The sequence below is a fragment of the Esox lucius genome, chromosome 7 (genome assembly GCF_011004845.1).
Source record: "Esox lucius isolate fEsoLuc1 chromosome 7, fEsoLuc1.pri, whole genome shotgun sequence".
Lineage (NCBI taxonomy): Eukaryota > Metazoa > Chordata > Actinopteri > Esociformes > Esocidae > Esox > Esox lucius.
The window spans coordinates 12,706,809-12,726,988 of NC_047575.1; the positions used below are offsets into that span (position 1 = coordinate 12,706,809).

At 42.4% G+C, this 20,180-nt stretch overlaps 1 protein-coding gene across 3 annotated transcripts; it reads right to left on the bottom strand.

Annotated features, from left to right (window-relative positions):
- Positions 1 to 6,564: 6,564 nt before the first annotated feature.
- Positions 6,565 to 19,991, bottom strand: im:7154036 (fermitin family homolog 3). 3 transcript variants are annotated; one of them, XM_010870603.5, is made up of 15 exons: positions 19,638 to 19,991; positions 18,804 to 18,958; positions 18,092 to 18,325; positions 12,059 to 12,175; positions 11,765 to 11,933; positions 11,538 to 11,640; positions 11,331 to 11,438; positions 11,089 to 11,223; positions 10,956 to 10,996; positions 10,523 to 10,647; positions 10,226 to 10,332; positions 8,490 to 8,705; positions 8,264 to 8,388; positions 8,007 to 8,148; positions 6,565 to 7,736 (listed from the first exon to the last, which is right to left on the bottom strand). In XM_010870603.5, exons 2-15 carry the CDS (start codon positions 18,925 to 18,927, stop codon positions 7,557 to 7,559), a joined length of 1,926 nt encoding a protein of 641 aa, XP_010868905.4. In that variant the 5' UTR covers positions 18,928 to 18,958; positions 19,638 to 19,991; the 3' UTR covers positions 6,565 to 7,556. The 3 variants fall into 3 exon arrangements, with proteins under 3 accessions (XP_010868905.4, XP_028976548.2, XP_010868906.4); XM_010870604.4 differs by lacking the exon at positions 6,565 to 7,736 and having other exon boundaries at positions 8,033 to 8,148; positions 8,269 to 8,388; XM_029120715.2 differs by lacking the exons at positions 18,092 to 18,325; positions 18,804 to 18,958; positions 19,638 to 19,991 and adding an exon at positions 16,917 to 17,463.
- Positions 19,992 to 20,180: the final 189 nt, after the last annotated feature.

The window sequence follows — 20,180 nt, forward strand, 5'->3', positions numbered from 1 at the left end:
GCCATTTGATTAAATCATTGTTAATCCTTGGTGTGGCATTTTAAGGAGATTAAACAATATGTTTGTTAACATAGGTGTACCTTGTGCAGGGTATAATAAAAGTAGGCCTACACATTAAATGTGCAGTTGTGTCACACAACACCATGCCAAAGAGTGTCTAATTGGCATGCTGACTGCAGGAATGTCTAACAGAGCTGTTGCCAAAGAATTTTTTTTTTAACCATAACCCATCTTTAATGATGTTTTTGAAAATGTGTCAGTAGGTCTAACCAGTCTCACAACCACAGACAACATTTAACTGTGACGGTCTGAAAACTTCACACCAGGGTTTGTCACCTGAGGGATTGTCACAGACCAACTACGCAAACAGCTGATGAACCTGGGTTTGCACAACCAAAGTGTTTCTGCACTTTGCATCTGGATGCTCTTCAGCACTGTTACATCTGGATGCTCTTCAGCACACTTTTCTGAATCATGTCCCTACCTTTTAAGGCATCTATGAACAACAGATGAGCATTGCAATCTTAACTTGATTTACTGTGAACTGTGACTCAATAAAATCTTGGAAATTGTTGTATGATGATATTATGTTTTTGTTTAGTGTAGAAGATTACAGCAAGCTTTCCTCCTAGGCATCTGCATGAATCAACAGAAATGTTTTGTTTAAAAACATTAGATAACACAGTCTATTTCTGTGTTGGTGCAAGCTACCATTTAGTTTTCTCAGGAGTGTTCTCAGCATTTCAACAGCTTGTCACAATGCCTAAATCAAACAAGAGTGTTGAAGTAGACAAAAAAAGCTGTGCAGAGCATTCAAATTACCAGAGCGGCACTACTGGACAGATGGCTACCACTCCAAAAAAGGTTAAACCCACTCCACGCTCTGGCCAAGCCAATCATCTCCCAGAGACACAGGCAAGGTTTACACTTACATTGTGGTGCTCGAAGTTAAAAATTAAACAAAATGAATATAAAATAATGCTACAGCACCCGGTGTTTTTAATAAAGATGTATAGTACCAGTCAAAGAAGTTTGGACACACCTACTCATTCAAGTATATTTCTTTAGTTTTACTATTTTCCACATTGTATAATTATAATGAAGACATCAAACACAAATAACACATAGAATCATGAAGCAACTAAAAAAGTGTTAAGCAGATCAATATACATATTGTATTGTAGATTCTTCAAAGTAACCACCCTTTGCTTTGATGATGGCTTTGGGCACTCTTTTCATTCACTCAGTCATTTTCATGAGGTTGTCAACTAGAATGCATTTCAATTATCAGGTTTTCCTTTTTAAATGTCAATTTGTGGAATTAATTTCCTTCTTAATGCATTAGGGTGGGTATACAGAGGGGGACAAGTTAGGGTGGGTATACAGAGGGGGACATCATTATGTCTGTACTGTAGTAGTCCATATTATGTCAAGAACAGCTCAAATAGGCAAAGAGACACGACAGTTTATCAATAATTTATGACATGAAGGCCAGGCAATTCTGAAAATGTCAAGAACTTTGAAAGCTTCTCCAAGTGCATATGCAAAAACCAACAAGAGCTATGGTGAAACTGGCTCTTATGAGGACTGACACAGGAGAGGAAGACCCAGAGTTACCTCTGCTGCAGAGGATATGTTCATTAGAGCCTCAGAAATGGTCAAATAACTGCAGCCCAAATTAATGCTTCACAAAGTTCAAGTAGCACATCAACTGTTCAGAAGAGAATGCATGCCTCAGGCCGTCATGGGCGAAGTGCTGCAAAGAAACCACTACTGAAGCACACCAATTAGAAGAAGAGACTTGTTTGGGTCAAGAGAAACAAGAAATGGACATTTGACCTGTGGAAATCTGTCCTTTGGTCTCATGAGACCCATATGAGGTTTTTGGTTCAAACTGCCTTGTCACTATGAGACACAGTCAGTAAACAGATCTCCACATGTGTGGTTCCCACCGTGAAGCTGCAACCTGGTCTCAGGGGACTACATAGACTAAGGCCAAGTTTCAAACCCAGGTCCTTCAACTCCACACACAACCACCCTACCCACTATTCCAAAAAAGTACTTTCTGACAAAGGCAGCGAGTAGTCATGTTACAATGTCAATATGTTACAAGTGATTTTCTTTCTAACCCTAACCTTAACCCTAACCTTAACCCCAGTGCTGTGATACCTAACCCTAACCAAACCTTAACCCCAGTGCTGTGATACCTAACCCTAACCAAACCTTAACCCCAGTGCTGTGATACCTAACCCTAACCAAACCTTAACCTAACCTTTTTCGTTTTCTAACCTTACCCCAAACCTTAACCCCAGCGCTGTGTTACTAACCTTAACCCCAGTGCTGTGATACCTAACGTTAACCCTTACCTTAACCCCAGTGCTGTGATACCTAACATTAACCTAACTGTAATGTTTAAATGCATTAATTACATCATTTTGCGACCTTGGTAAGGCCATTACTCATCTCCCAAATCCATTGTCTCTGTGTGGTGTAATGGGTAGGGCACCTGCCTTCAGATCTGAATGTTACTGGTTTGAAACATGGCATGGATGTTTTGTTCAAATTTGTTATGCATGATCTGTTTTCATACTGTTCGTAACATATGATACGTTTGATTGGCATTCGTAACATATTATAAGTTTTAATAGCATTCCTAACATGTTCTACATTTTAATAGCGTTTGTAGCATATGTTACATTTTGCCAATTCATAATGTATTATACACTTTGGTAGTGCATTGTAATGTAACCTAACATATCGCATGAAATCTGATGCAATCGATTTACGTAAAATAGTCAGTATAGTCCCCTGAGATCAGGTTGCAACCATGGGGGAAGCATGATGTTGACCGTGTGATTTATTTTGAATTCAGGGCTCACTCAACCTGCATAGCTACCACAGCATTCTGCAGCAATACGCCATCCCATCTAGTTTGTGCTTAGTAGGACTATGTTTTGTTTTTCAACAGGACCATGACCCAAAAACACCTCTAGGCTGTGTAAAGGCTATTTGACCAAAAAGGAGAGTGAGGTTGCAACAACAGATGACCTGGCCTCCACAACCACCCAATCTCAACCCATTTGTGATAGTTTGGAGTGTAGAGTGAAGGAAAAGCAGCCAACAACATATCTGGGAACTCCTAGACAAGTCAAAGGGTGGCTACTTTGAAGAATCAAAAATATGAATGTTACAACATTATTCCATGTGTTATTTCATAATTGGGATGTCTTAACTACGGTCAATGGAAACCAAAATCACGAACCGATTAAGGGCTGGATTCAAACTCACAGTAAACAAGTAAACAATTGAAATCACAGGCTGTTCCAACTTGCGTGAATTTCATCATGGCAACTCATAATGTGACTCAGTAGTGTGTATAGCCCCCACGTGCCTGGATGCACTCCTGACAACATCTGGGCATGCTCCTGATGAGATGGCGAATAGTGTCCTGGGGGATCTCCTCCCAGATCTGGATCAGGGCATCACTGAGCTCCTGGACAGTCTGTGGCGCTACTTGGCTGTGTTGGATGCCCTGATACACAATGTCCCAGAGGTTCACATTTGGATTCAGGTCTGGGGAACATGAGGGCCAGTCAATGGCATCAATGCCTTATGTCATCCAGGAACTGCCTACACACTCTGGCCACATGAGGCCAGGCATTGTTCTGCACCAGGAGGAACCCAGGGCCTACTGCACCAGCGTAAGGTCTGACTATGAGTCTGAGGAATTAATTCCTGGTATCTAACAGCTGTCAGGTTACCGTTGGCTAGCATGTAGAGGTTTGTGCGACCCTCCAAGGATGTGCCTCCCCAGACCGGTCATGCCAGATGATGTTGCAGGCAGCATAATGTTCACCACGGCATCTCCAGACTCTTTCACGTCTGTCACGTGTGCTCAGTGTGAACCTGCTGTCATCTGTGAAAAGAACGGGGCGCCAATGGCAGACCTGCCAATTCTGATGTACTCTGGTGAATGCCAATCAAGCTGCACAATGATGGGCTGTGAGCACAGTTCCCACTAGAGGACATTGGGCCCTCATGCCACCCTCATGGAGTCTGTTTCTGACAGTTTCCACCCTTCTCCTGGTATGCCCTTGAGACCCAGCAAACCTTCTTGCAACGGCGTGTATGGATGTGCCACCCTGGAGGAGCTGGACTGCCTATGCAACCTGAATGGGCTGCAGATACCGCTACCAGTGCTGACAAGGACACTAGCAAAACACAAAACTAGAGAAGAATAAGTCAGGAAGTACAGTTGTGCTCAAAAGCTTGCATACCATTGCAGAATTGGTAATATATGTACTATTTGTAAAGAAAACATGAGTGAGCAGGCAAAACACATGTCTTTTTTATTTCTTATGGGATTCACATTTAACAGATAACAGATAACATAACAGAATGTCACAATCATAAAACAAAACATGGCAACAAAGAAAAAAATGAAACGACCCCTGTTCAAAAGTCTGCATACCCTTAGTTCTTAATACTGTGTATTACCTCCTTTAGCATCAATGAGAGCTTGTAGTCTTTTGTAATAGTTGTGTATGAGGCCCTGAATTCTTGCAGGTTTTATAGCTGCCCATTTGTCTTGGCAAAATGCCTCCAGGTCATGCAAAGTCTTTGCTCGTCTTGCATGAACCGCACGATTGACTCAGTGTGGCTCAATGGTATTATGGTCAGGAGACTGTGATGACCACTCTAGAACCTTTCCCCCTTTTCTACTGTAACCACTTGGCCTTCTGCTTAGCGTCATTGTCGTGCTGGAAAGTCCAAGAATGTCCCATGCGCAGCTTTCATGCAGAAGAATGCAAATTGTCTGCCAGTACTTTCTGATGACATGCTGCATTCATCTTTCCATTATAGGCCTTTTTGACCCCTCTCCGAACATAGCCCTTAGGGTTGTGACCATAAAAGATAAAAAGACTGATTTTCAAAATCACTGCCAAACTTTCACAATTTCTGCCAGGGTATGCAAACCTATGAGCTCAACTGTTTAAGGAGAGAGCAATTGTCTGCGGCCACCTCCTGCCAAACCATTCCCTTTTTTGGGGTTGTCTTGCTGTTGCCTCTACAGTGCACCTGTTGTCACTTTCATGTGCACCAGAACAGGTGACATTGATTCACAATCGCGTATGCTTCCTAACTGGACAGATTGATATCCATGTTTAATTGACTTGGTGTTATACTGTGATGATTAAATTGTCCCTTAATTTGTTTTGAGCAGTGTGGTAAAAACCCTTGAATGAGCGGGTGTATCCAAACCTTTGACTGGTACACTATTTTCTATGTTTGCGCTCCAACAATCAGTGCAGGTATGTCCAGTTTACAGTCTGATTTTAAAGCTGTGCGGGAAACACTTTTAAAGCTTATTTAAAGCTTGTACTTAATACTAGCAAAACCAAATACATGTTGTTTTTGAAATCCTGTGAAAAGATCTCACCGGGTTTACATCTTCACTCTTTGGATGATTCTATAATTGAATGGGTCTCTTCATAAAAATATCTTGGAATTTGGATTGATAGCAACCTTTCATTTAAGAAGCATACAAATGAGCTTGTTAAGAAGATTAAGTGTAATGTGGGTTTCTTCTATAGAAATAGATTGTGCTTTTCTCTGGCAAAAAGGAAAAAATAAACATTACAAAAAAAGAAAACACGATTCATCAGACTGGGCCAACTTCTTCCATCGCTCCGTGGTCCAGTTCTGATGCTCTTGTGCCCATGGTAGGTGGTTTTGGCAGTGGACTGGTCAGCATGGGCACCCTGACTGATCTGCCGCTACGCAGCCCCATACGCAACAAACTGAGATGCACTGTGTGTTCTGACACCTTTCTATCAGTACTAGCATTAAGTTTTTCAGCAATTAAAGCTACAGTTGCTCGTCTGTTGGATCAGACCACACAAGCCAGCCTTTGCTCCCCATGTGCATCAATGAGCCTTGGCCACCCATGACCCTGTCGCCGGTTCACTGCTTTTCCTTCCTTGGACCACATTTGATAGGTACTGACCCCTGCAGACCAGAAAAACTCCACAAGGGCTGCAATTTTGGAGATGCTCTCATCCAGTCATCTAGACATCACAATTTGGCCCTTGTCAAAGTTGCTCAGATCCTTACGATTGGCAATTTTTCCTGCTTCTAACACATCAACATTGAGGATAGAATGTTCACTTGTTGCCTAATATATCCCACCCACTGGCAGGTGCCATGATAACAACATTATCAGTGTTATTCACTTCACCTGTCAGTGGTCATAATGTTATGGCTGATTGGTGTAAATCTTATGTATTGTGTATTTCTTCTTGGTTGAATGTTCCCAGGGCACACTTGTAAATGAGACCTAGGTCTCAATGTGTCTGTTTAAATAAAAGTTAAGGATTTTTTTTTTAAAGAATTCCTGTCTTTATGGTTTCTTAAGAGAGTGGGGAAAGATGGACAAAAACAGATAGTTGTTGAATGAGCAGATGGCCACATTCAAACCCAAGCTGCTGCAGTAAAGGAACGCTTGGCCACCTTAGGACACACAACTTATTGTTTTAAATGAAGCAAACTAATGCAAGGTTTTGAATGCACTTCATTTAATACAACCCACTTAGCCTGTTGAATACATTTGAATAAGAACTCTCATAAATTAGGGCAGGGCAACAGTAAACAAGTTGTCCCTCAAGAGTGATGTCCCAGCTCCCTGGGCCAAGCAGTGTAATGTTGTTTATCCCAGATCTCCATGATAAGACATTTCTTGCTTATCTTGACAGTGCTTGCAACACGTTCACCAAAGTTTTCACCTTTAAGAATCTCTGTGATTGATTGATGTATTTACATGTTAGTCCACATTAATGATTGTTTGTGGCCATTTTGTTTTAGGTAGAGATCTGAAAAAACTTTGTGTTCATCTTTATCCATAAATGTGTTGTATCAGATTTTGTGCTTATGGGTGTTTCAGTGTCAGAGGAGTAGTGTTTTAAGTGTTTATCCCAAAATTCTAAATCCATTTGGTGGACATTATGGGTTCTTGGCAAATGATTTTCTTACAAAATATAGACCTATGTACCAAAATGTCATGACTTTAGGTGAAAACGGGGGCGGAGCGTGACCTTGCTTAGTTTAAATTTTCTATCGCTTGTGATGGCACCACAATAAGATAAATATTTGGAATTTTCTCAGTATTGGATCCCTACAACAAGGCAATGTTCTAAATGTTGGATCTCTACAATAAGGCAATTTTCTAAATCTGGCTAGTGGTGTCTGAGCGTGCGTGCCTGATGTACTTTACATAATAAAATGCGTAGACATCATACACATAGTGAGACCCACGCAGTCCCCTCATTTACTTCATTATGGGGGAAAACATTGTTTTGTGTGGTAGAGTACAATGACATTCATAGTTACGGATGTAGTAGCCGATGCACAATGTTCAACTGACCACTTTCCTATTCAAAGTATAGATGACAAGTGACAGTTCCTGAATGGTCCTGATAGCCTATTGCATGTCGTGCAGCCTATCGTCAAATCATACAGGTAAGTGCATTGTGAGTTCCAGATGCAGCTGTCTTGACTGTTTAGAGGGCTTCATGACCACCAGTAAGCTTGAAAAAGAGCTCATGGTTCAACCCCTCTGTCTGCTCTCTGCTGCGTGTGGCCATGAAGATGTAGCCCCCAATGTACTCATGGACAATCTTGCAGGTAGCAGTCACACAGCTGAAGGCAATATTCACATTGCCATTGAACTCGATGGCCATCTGAAATAAAGAATAGAGGTTTACTAATAAATTCCACATAAAGGTTTTCTTCAGATAAACACTTAAGCGATAATTAGTTGTTTAACTTCTTAGTCATAGAATGCTTGGTCATAGAATGGGCCAGTTCCTTTTCCACCACAGACAGAAATCCTTAGATAGAGTGTTGATATTAGTCAGGGGGTTTCAGTCCTCTCTACATTATTTCTTACAACATTAGACCGATCAAGTAACATACGAATGAACAAACATGCTGACAGTAAGATGCCGTACCTGTTTGATATCCCAGTTGACATTCCATTGCCTCATGGTGTTGTATCTCCATGTCTTCGCCACATCGCCAGTGCTGAGGTTAATACGGATGAGGCGGTTGTTGGTCACGCCAAGGACCTCATCTTTACGGCATCCCTTAAACCTGCATTAATACAGGACACATGTTGAATTTGAGAGATTTCACCCGAGATAACATTCAGTGCTATGTTGACAAGACAGACAACTGGAAGATATTGGACAAAAAGTAATCTACTGACCTCACCACAAAATAGGACACCCCAAAGTCAGGTAGAGCCTGCCAGATCTGAAGAAACTTGACTAGCGCCTGAGTCAGTGGGAGCTGGGACACATTCTGATAGGCTTCCAGGATGCGAGGCGTCAACTGATGGAACAGAATAACGTTTGAATCCCATGATCCTCAAAGGTATTGTTTGCTTCTCTTACGTGCATTCAAATTCCACCCCAAATCACTATGATTCTTACTTGTTTGGCCTTGTACTTCTTCTGGTAGCGTCGGGACACGAGGCTGTGTGTGTTTATAATCTCATCGGTTTGAGCGTTGTTGGCCCCGGGAGTGGACTGCTGCATGGCGAGGAAGGACTGGATGTTTTCCACCTCGCTTGAAAAAGAGCAGTCTGCTAGTGTCTTTCCCTTGGAGGCTAAACGGCAAGCAGCCATCCACCGGCTGTACTGCAGCTCCTAGTGGAAGTAGGAGGAATATATGTGGAAAGATGTAAAGAAACCATTGCATAACATGGCTTGGAGGTATACACCAATCAGCCATAACATTATGACCACTGACAGGTGAAGTGAATAACACTGATAATCTATATAAATATATACACCAATCAGCCATAACATTATGACCACTGACTGGTGAAGTGAATAACACTGATAATCTATATAAATATATACACCAATCAGCCATAACATTATGACCACTGACAGGTGAAGTGAATAACACTGATAATCTATATAAATATATACACCAATCAGCCATAACATTATGACCACTGACAGGTGAAGTGAATAACACTGATAATCTATATAAATATATACACCAATCAGCCATAACATTATGACCACTGACAGGTGAAGTGAATAACACTGATAATCTATATAAATATATACACCGATCAGCCATAACATTATGACCACTGACAGGTGAAGTGAATAACACTGATAATCTATATAAATATATACACCGATCAGCCATAACATTATGACCACTGACAGGTGAAGTGAATAACACTGATAATCTATATAAATATATACACCGATCAGCCATAACATTATGACCACTGACAGGTGAAGTGAATAACACTGATAATCTATATAAATATATACACCGATCAGCCATAACATTATGACCACTGACAGGTGAAGTGAATAACACTGATAATCTCGTTATCATGGCACCTGTCAGTGGGTTGGATATGTTGATAGTTTGTCAAAGTTGTTGAAAAATGGGCAAGCATAAGGATCTGAGCGACTTTCACAAGGGCCAAATTGTGATGGCTAGATGACTGGGTCAGAGCATCTCCACAACTGCAGCCCTTCTGGGGTGTTCCCAGTCTACAGTGGTCAGTACCTATCAAAAGTGGTCCAAGGAAGGAAAAGCGGTGAACTGGTGACAGGGTCATGGGTGCCCAAGGCTCATTGTTGCACGTGTGGATTGAAGGCTGGCTCGTGTGGTCTGATCCAATAGATGAGCAACTGTAGCTTAAACTGCTGAAATAGTTAATGCTAGTACTGATAGAAAGCTGTCAGAGCACAGTGCATCGCAGTATGTTGCATATGGGAAAAAGGGGGACCTACACAATATTAGGCAGGTGGTCATAATGTTATGGCTGATCAGTGTGTAGTATATTATAAACCAAGTGGTTCGACTACAGAATGCTGGAAGCTGTGGTAAGTCTGTATCACTGGTTGGACATTACATAGCAATTTTATTGTTATACTTTTGTTGGTACTCGGTTAATAATAGCAATAAGGAATCTGTTTTTTTGGGGGGTATATGGCCAATAAATTACAGTATTAGACTGCTTTATCCAGGCTTTCAGTGAGGAGTTGTTGTATATTAGCCATATACCACACACTTATACCATATCGCTTAACTGATAGACTGTAGGCTTAAGATGACACTTGAGGGGAAGCTGTTCTTCTATCAGTTTGGGTATGTCCGTCAGTGGTACCACTCAAGCAGCTGAGTTCCTTACATTCTCACAGCGTAGGTAGACCTCGTTCATGCCCTCCGCCTCGGGGATCAGCAGCCTGATGCAGTACTTCTGAGCAGCCACACTCACATCTGGGGCCACCTCACAGCCTAAGGAGCAGAGTAGTTCCTAAAGGGACCAGTTTGGACTCATTGGCTTTTTAAAGTAGTTAGTGAAAGGATGTCAATATCTGTGGTGTCCTATCTGTCACTCTACGTACTTACTGTATGTATGTCACAAGGACACACGTTTGCTCCAGTGCCAACTTGTGCATTTGTGTCTGTATTTGAAACTGTTTACCTTTGAGGTTCATCTGCTGAATAGGCTCCTTGAGGGTCTCCTCTCTGCTCTTGTAGTAAGATATGGACGTGTTTTTGAATGTGAACCAGAACTGCTTGTACCCCTTTAGTGTCAGTCTCTTTGGTCTAGGTCAGGGAAACAAGTGAAAACAAAGTAGAACGCTAACGTCTTTGTTTCATCGAGTCTGGAAAAAGTAAGCAGTTGGCGTGTGTGAGTGTGCATGTCAGTAGAGCGGTGGCTGCACCAGAGTGTGTGTTTACTCGTGTCTGTACGTGTGCATGAACACAGCCGGACCATCAGAAGGTCTCCCACATCTCGGGTGAACGTTTGATTCTATAATCCCCGGGAGGGAAAGGTTGTCACCGGCGGATGAACGTGACTGGGCGTTCAGCCAGCCGGCAGTTATTCATGTTGTTGACACATCTTATCTTACCTGAAGAGTTTTAAGTAGTCCTGCAGCTCCGGGGCCATTTCCTGTGTAGAGATGAAATACTGAGTCTGTTGCAGTTCAACTTGTATGTGCGGCTGTTTTCCTGTTGCCTTACAAATCATCCAGGGCCACTAACCAGCATGTCCTCCACCCTGGTCTTCTCCGATTCCATCTTCACCTCCAAACACTTGAGGGCAGAGTCAAGGTCATCCATGGCAGGACATGATGTCGTCGGCTGGGGTTCTGACAGGGACACCTTACCAATGTGGTACTGAGAAGAGTGCACGTACACAGACTTAGAACAACGTGAAAGATAACGGAGGCTTTATGTTAGACACATGCCTTTGGTGTCATTTCAATCTGTTATTAGTTGAATACCTGAAGGGCTGCGAAAAGCATCATCTCCTCCTCTGTGCAGTCAACTTCCTCCAGCAAGATGGCCCATCGAGCTTGTTCATACAGCTGTGTCAGACGGACTGCGTCGTACTGAAGACAGAGAGATAGATCGCACTCGTGACCACCCTGAGATGCAAGTAGGAAATAATGAACAGCTCCTGTTCTTCAGAGGCTGTTTTGCAGCCCTACCTTGGGGTCCAGGTCATGGAAGCAGTAATATTTGAAACGTAGCAGCAGCTTGTCCTCTGCCTTCACTCCCTGTTGGAGTAGAGAACGAGACGAATCCAGCCATCTGAAATCAACAGGAGAATTAATTGAATTACACTCGGTAAACATTCATTAGCAATACACTCACACAGAGTAACATGCACTAAAACTAAAACACATCTGTTTTTTGTACACACACACAAACACACCTGTTGTGGACCTGTGCCTTGTCCATGAGGCCGGAGGGACGGAGCATCCTGGTGATGGTCTCAGGGGGAGGTGCAGGCAGGCTGACAGACAACAGCTTATACACAGCCTCAGTCTGGGGCGAGTCAGCAAAGTGCACAGGCATGCCATTGGACAGGGTCTGAGATGAACCTGTCATTGTTACACAGGCAGTTACAAACAATTGGTTACTTGGAATGTACTATATACAGACAAAGCTATTATACAATACTATGCTAAAGAGGTGTGAAGTGTGCTTGCAGCCGGATTGTGTGTACCTGACATGACCTTTAGGGCTGTCAGATCATGTACTACATCCTTTTCTGCTTCCTTCTCCTTTTTCTTCTTCTCCTCCACAGGCCGTAGAAAAGACAGCTCCTCTGGGTGACGTATATCTAAGGATGACCAGATGGAAGCAGCATAAGGGAATACTAATAAATCTAGTTACAGGGCAAACTCTAACCCACAAGCTGTTCAGGTACCTGTAGATATGCATAGTTTTTCTTTCAGAAACTCATTAGGTTCTTTCTATAAACTAGGGTTCCAATGAGGACTTCTTGTAGTGGACTTGGTTAAAATTATTTGTTTTAAGCTTTGGAGAGGGTTGAGTTCTTGGGTGTAGTTGGTGTGTGTGTGTATACAGCAATGCACATACGGCAATAAGAGAGAACATGAGAAATGACAGAAAACAGTGCTGATTAATGGTATTCAGGGGAAGTGTTTATAAAATAATTCACTGTAAATTTAGATACAGACTGATCAAAATTATAAATGCACCACTTTCGTTTTTGCCCCCATTTATCATGAGCTGAACTCAAAGATCTAAGACTTTCTCTATGTACACAAAAGGCCTATTTCTCTCAAATATTATTCACAAATCTGTCTAAATCTGTGTTAGTGAGCACTTCTCCTTTGCCGAGATAATCCATCCACCTCACAGGTGTGGCATATCAAGATGCTGATTAGACAGCATGATTATTGCACAGGTGTGCCTTAGGCTGGCCACAATAAAAGGCCACTCTAAAATGTGCAGTTTCACTGTATTGTTGGGGGTGGTCTGAAAACCAGTCAGTATCTGGTGTGACCACCATTTGCCTCACGCAGTGCAACACATCTCCTTCGCATAGAGTTGATCCAGTTGTTGATTGTGGCCTGTGGAATGTTGGTCCACTCCTCTTCAATGGCTGTATGAAGTTGGTGCATATTGGCAGGACCTGGAACACACTGTCATATATGCCGATCCAGAGTGTCCCAAACATGCTCAATGGGTGACATATCCGGTAAGTATGCTGGCCATGCAAGAACTGGGATGTTTTCAGCTTCCAGGAATTGTGTACAGATCCTTGCAACATGGGGCTGTGCATTATCATGCTGCAACATGAGGTGATGGTCGTGGATGAATGGCACAACAATGGGCCTCAGGATCTCGTCACGGTATCTCTGTGCATTCAAAATGCCATCAATAAAATGCACCTGTGTTCATTGTCCATAACACACGCCTGCCCATACCATAACCCCACCGCCAACATGGGCCACTCAATCCATAACCTTGACATTAGCAAACCGCTTACCCACTCAATGCCATACACGCTGCCTGCCATCTGCCCTGTACAGTGAAAACCGGAAATCATCCGTGAAGAGAACACCTCTCCAAAGTGCCAGATGCCATCGAATGTGAGCATTTGCCCCCTCAAGTCAGTTACAATGACAAACTGCAGTCAGGTCGAGACCCTGATGAGGACGACGAGCATGCAGATGAGCTTTCCTGAGACGGTTTCTGACAGTTTGTGCAGAAATTATTTGGTTCTGCAAACCGATTGTTGCAGCAGCTTTCCGGGTGGCTGGTCTCAGATGATCTTGGAGGTGAAGATGCTGGATGTGGAGGTCCTGGGCTGGTGTGGTTACACGTGGTCTGCGGTTGTGAGGCCGGTTGGATGTACTGCCAAATTCTCTGAAACACCTTTGGAGACGACTTATGGTAGAGAAATTAACATTTAATTAAAGGACAACAGCTCTGGTGGACATTCCTGCAGTCAGCATGCCAATTGCACGCTCCCTCAAAACTTTCGACATCTGTGGCATTGTGCTGTGTGATGGAACTGCACAGTGGCCTTTTATTGTGGCCAGCCTAAGTCACACCTGTGCAATAATTATGCTGTCTAATCAGCATCTTGATATACCACACCTGTGAGGTGGATGGATTATCTCGGCAAAGGAGAAGTGGTCACTAACACAGATTCAGACAGATTTGTGAACAATATTTGAGAGAAATAGGCCTGTTGTGTACATAAAGAAAGTCTTAGATCTTTGAGTTCAGCTCATGATTAATGGGGGCAAAAACAAAAGTGTCGCGTTTATAGTTTTGTTCAGTGTAATTCTCAGGTTATAAACAATTACTTTAATATTTAAAGTAGTCTTTCCACTACTATGCAGATTTTAAGGTGGAGGAAGTTGGCAGTGCATAATGGAATAGGGCATTCCTCTCATACCATTTAATCTATACAAATTGTGCAGGATGCTCTGAAAATACTTTTCACATGATCTCATATGTGTAAGTGTGGGTGGAGTCTGTTGAATATAGTAAATACTTAAATGGATAATGTGTACAATGTTTTCCACTTGCATATCAGAAAATTTCAATTTGCAGTATGAGTGCAATGGCTGTATTAAACTACATTCATTCACTCAATTTTTTTTATTTTCTATCAGTCAATATTAGTCACAAAAGCTTCTGTTGGCAAATGAAAAAGCTACACCTTCTCTCATTAAGCTGTGTCACTAAAAGACAAAAACCTAATGTAACATTTCACAATTAATGTGATGTCCTGGATGTGCTTACCCTTTGAAAAGTGTACAACTAATATCAGGATGGACTGGGGTGAGAGAAATACCTCTGTCATTTCCTGTTGTTGAATTTCTACACAGTTGGGTTCACTCAAAGTTTCCATGTTTTTTTCTAAGCCTATTGACTCAAAGATACATTTAATAGTAGCATGATAACAAATATTATTTTTAATGTAGATTTAATAGATATTTAGTTTCACTCATCAACCTCTCCAGGACCTTCAACACCTCAGTCCTGGTCAAAAAGGAGCAGTAGCGCCTGTACTTTTTGAGGAGGCTGAAGAAAGCCTACCTCTCCTCCAAAATCCTTTTACTGGTGCACAGACAAGAGCAGTCTGACAAACTGCTCCACAATGTGGTTTAGCGGTTACTCTGCTGCCGACCGGAAAGCCTGTTACCCAATCACTGGTACCCAGCTCCTAGCCATCGTAGACATCCAGTGTAAGCAATGTCTGTGCAGGATCATCAGGGACCCTTCACATCCATGCCACAAACTGTTTGCCTTCCAACCATCAGGCAGGCGATACAGGTCTCTTTGTTCTCTCACCAGCAAGCCCATGAACAGTTTACTTTCATCTGCTGTAACCCTGCTGAACTCTGTGACCCAGAGAACTCTGTGACTCACTAACCATACCCCACCACCTCTCAGGGACCTTGTTGCACTACTGTCTTTGTATGACTCTGACACTGCCTAGCAGTGTCTAAGAAGGACGTTTACAGTTGTTATAGGTACAGTTGTCCTCACAAGTTTGAAAGTGTGAGATTTTGGCACTGATTTTGAAAATATGACTGATCAGAAAAGAACTGACAGAAGACCTGCGTAAAAAGGTAATGGAACGTTATAAAGATGGAAAAGGATATGAAAAGATATCCAATGCCAGTCAAAAATTCTGGGATCTCTTGATACCAAGCCAAGGTCAGGAAGACCAAGAAAGATTTCAGCAAAAACTGCCGTTGTTTGGGATACAAAGGAAAAACCCACAGGTAACCTCAGGAGAAATAAAGGTTGCTCTGGAAAAATACGGTGTGGTTGTTTCAAGGACCACTGTGCCAATGTCACAAAAAAGCCTGGTTACAATATGCCTGACACGCCTTGACACCTTGACACGCCTCACAGCTTCTGGCACACTAATTTGGAGTGACGAGACCAAAATAGAGCTTTATGGTCACAACCATAAGCGCTATGTTTGGAGAGGGGTCAAAAAGGCCTATAATGGCAAGATGAATGCAGCATGTCATCAGAAAGTACTGGCAGACAATTTACATTCTTCTGCACGAAAGCTGCACATGGGACATTCTTGTACTTTCCAGCACGACAATGACCCTAAGCACAAGGCCAAGTTAACACTCCAGTGGTTACAGCAGAACAAGGTGAAGGTTCTGGAGTGGCCATCACAGTCTCCTGACCTTAATATCATCTTGCCCCTCTGGGGAGATCTCAAACTTGCGGTTCATACAAGACGACCAAAGACTTTGCATGACCTGGAGGCATTTTCCCAAGACGAATGGGCAGCTATACCACCTGCAAGAATTTGGGGCCTCATAGACAACTATTACAAAAGACTGCCCGCTGTCATTGGTGCTAAAGGGTGCTAAAGGGGGCAGTACACAGTATTAAGGGTATGCAGACTTTTGAACAGGGGTCAGTTCATTTTTTTCTTTGTTGCCATGTTTTGTTTTATGATTGTGCCATTCTGTTATGACCTACAGTTAAATGTGAATCCCATAAGAAATAAAAAAGACATGTGTTTTGCCTGCTCACTCATGTTTTCTTTACAAATAGTACATATATTACCAATTCTCCAAGGGTATGCAAACTTTTGAGCACAACTGTATGTGTCTACTTCGGGAACCTCACTGCTGCTATCCCAACATTTCAGTTAAACATGCACCTTGCATACGCAATTTGCCTCTTTGCACATTTAGAATTGCCATCATACTTGCATTTTTACAGTTGTTACATACACATGTCACCCTCAGGGACCTCATTGCTGCTACCTCTGCATCCCGGTTGCACATGCTACCTTACTCCTTCAATTTGCCTCGATTGCACATCTAGAATGCCATTTAGAATTGGCATTTGTACCCACACAACTGTTATCCCACTTATAACATACACAACTGTGAATTTTCTGCCCTCCTCTATTTGCCTTAATGTAATGTACTTGTACTTGTTCAATGACAATAAAGTTGAATCTAATCAATGTATATCCCCATTTTCAAAAGGTGTGTCACTGCATAAAAAGCAAATAAAAACAGAATGCAATGAGGTGCAAATCATGTAATCCCTACTTTTAATTGTTGAGGGGGGTCAGGTGGTCTGGGTCTAGGTGGTCCAAGGGACACATGCCATTGTGGGCATCCCTGAGTTCTGGGTATCCCTGAGTTCTGGGTATCCCTGAGTTCTGGGTTTCTGACCAGTCTGGGTGGACCCAGAAACACATGTCATTTTAATGTTAGGCTCGTGACGAAAGAATTAGCTAACCTTTACTAAGGACTTCCAACATATGGTCATTTACGATAACATTTATTTACAAGCAATATGGTGTCAGATTATATATTTATTTATCACTAAGGTTACGTTCCTTTGCACTCATTTCCCTAGCTGTCCCCCGGTAACCTTGTAAGTGGTAAACCTTTCCAACCACTCTCTGAAACCCCTCCATACACAGCTGTAGAACCTTTTGAGGAGCTAGGGACACATGAACCCTTCAGTCCCACAAGGAGGGAGGAGCTCTGATTTGTCTCCTTCACAACTCTCTGGGTGTGAGGACCATATTCGTTTTTTTGGAGATGTGGACACCAAGGAACCCTCAATGCATGTCGACCTGTCAGGAAGTCCCAGATCCAGTTACAGAGGGAGGTGTTCATTCCCAAGGTCCTGGATGTGGCGATGAGCTTGGAGGGTGTTAGGGTGCTGAACGCTGAGCTGTGGTCGCTGAACAACATTTTTACACAGGTCCAGTATTCCTGTTGTCCAGGTGGGAGAGGGCAGAGTGGATTGCATCATTTGTGGACCTGTTGGGTGGTTTTCCAACAGGATTATGGGATTTGTGGGAGCCATGACCAGCTTATCAAAATATTTCCTGGTTACAGATGTGAGTGCTATTGTATGATAGTCTATGCGGTGTGGTTGTTTCTCTCACAGTTGAAGTGTACCTATGATAAAAATTACAGACCTCATGCTTTGTAAGTAGGAAAACCTGCAAAATCGGCAGTGTATAATTTTTTCAGGGTAGCCACAGAAGTGATTAATATTTCCAACATCAAATCACAGGCCATACATATCTTACCTCTTCTAACCAGACACATTATAATGGCAGACATTCCACCACCACTATGAGAAACCTCCACTGTTTTATTACTGAATGTCGTATTCATGTTTTGTTATAGGGTTGATTGTGTTCTATTATAATAAACCTGTAAAAAAAAGGCATAACTAGACCTCATTCAGTATATTCACTTACTCAAAAGATGACAGACCCCCATGACGGTTTGGAAGACTGGACGGGAGAAGCAGGCCTGAACCCTGAGAGTGGTTCCGTTTGGAAGGTCCAGTCTCAGGGGCTTGTGCTGGGAAGTGAGACTCAGACGGGCGTCGGCATGGATCTCATACTTCTCAAGGGTCCAGGAGGGCCGGAGCAGCCACTGCTCCTTCTGCTCCCACCACAGGGCATGGTCGGACCAGTTTTTCTTTATCTCTGGGTGGACAGACATGTTTCTACTGGTAATGGATTTAGACACATCTATGGTGTCTGCTGGTTAAAACTCCGCCGGCCGTTGCAGAGTTTTGAGAACTAATAGTTGCGGAATTTTTCCTTCTGGCTCCGACTTAGCTGATAGTAACTAGCTGTAAGTCGCTCAGGAGAAATGTCTGCGAAATGACTAAAATGTAAAAAGTTACATAAAGACATACGGTCACATCAGAAAGTACTGATAAAACTTGGAAAGTTAGCAATGGTGTCTGGTGGTAAACATCCTTCAGGTCCCGAGGCTGGGGGTCGGAACATGAAGGAGGGTCAAATGGCCGGAAATTAATCACATCTCATCTAACCAGAACCCAAATTACGGTATTTTTCACTGGCCTGTGGTCCACCTGTTGCGAACCCCTTGCATAGATATTCATATAAAATATATTCCCAAGATGGAAGTTGAAGTAGAATTTGACAGGGAACTCACGTGTCTTCTCCACAATTCTGAGAATGACGCCACCGATGTGGAGGTCTGAGGTAACGCTAACTTTGAATGGCGGGGCCTCCGGACCAAGCTCCTCCACAGTAACACACAGATCCCAAGCAGCCATAGTTACAGAGGGAACACGGCACTCATCAGAGCTGCCAACAGTTATCAACCAGTTAGTGTTAATGGGGATTACCAATGTGCTACGTCAACTTAACATCAAGTATCTAGCTTGAAAGTCTTGTATTACAATGTGATAATACAACACACTTTTTCAGTTGAATTTTTTTTCCTAAACAAAGTGAAATGCTGAACTTTGATAAGTGTGGTTATCAAAACTGTGAAATAAGGTAATAATGCAGTGAATACAAAATCCTAGACATTGTCTTTGCAGATCTATATATGACCCTTAGCTATTCCTCAACTCCCTCAACACATGACAGAAACCTCAACATGTATTGTAATTACAAGAACATTTAACTGATTACTTCATGTAAATTAATGACCCTTTCTCAATAAATTATTCTACTCTGAATACCCCATATTTGGGCTTTTCTTGCTTATCTGACAACTTTTAGGACAAGGCATATGGAGTATTCGATGAGCACAGTATGTCACTTTTGACTGTGGGCAATTCACCGTGCTGTGCCTTAACATCACTGTCTGTCTCAGCTCACTGTGCCTCAACATTACTGTCTTTCTGTCTGAACTCACTGTGCCTCAACTTCACTGTCTGTCTCAACTCACTGTGTTGTGCCTCAATGTGTCCCTGTCATGTCTAAATTCCAAGCAGGATCTCCATACTGTCCCAGAAGGACAGTGTTGTTCCCTTACCTAGTTGTAGTCCCAAACTAATTCTCTTCAGTCAAGCACCAGGTGCTCTCAGTGTCAGCTGCTGTCTGGCAGTCTTTGCAACTTGAGTAATCTTCCTGTCACTTCCTTTATCTCTGTCTGTCTTAGTGCGGTCTCATCCTTTGTGAGATGACTGTTCCGCTTTCACATGCTTTGGGGCAATTTTTTTTCTTCTTCCCTTTTTCAATAATCAGTTATCAGATACTGTTTCTTAGTAACATCCGCATCATTTGCTGAGTAGACACATTGATTTTGGGAGAGCAACTTGATTAGATGCAAATAAAAAATATATTATACAGTAACTGAGGTCCACAGATTAACATTGAAGTGATTTCCTGAAATTCTACATACTGTTTTTTTTTTTTTTTTTTTTTTTTTAAATGAGGTCATATAACACACCAGACCTCCCTAAATGTTACTTGGCTAACAAAATATTTTATAACATGAACCCTCAAAGAAAAGACCCACACACTCCACTAATTGTGAAGTTACAGTAGTTCCTGAGAGCTTGGTGTGTAACACCCT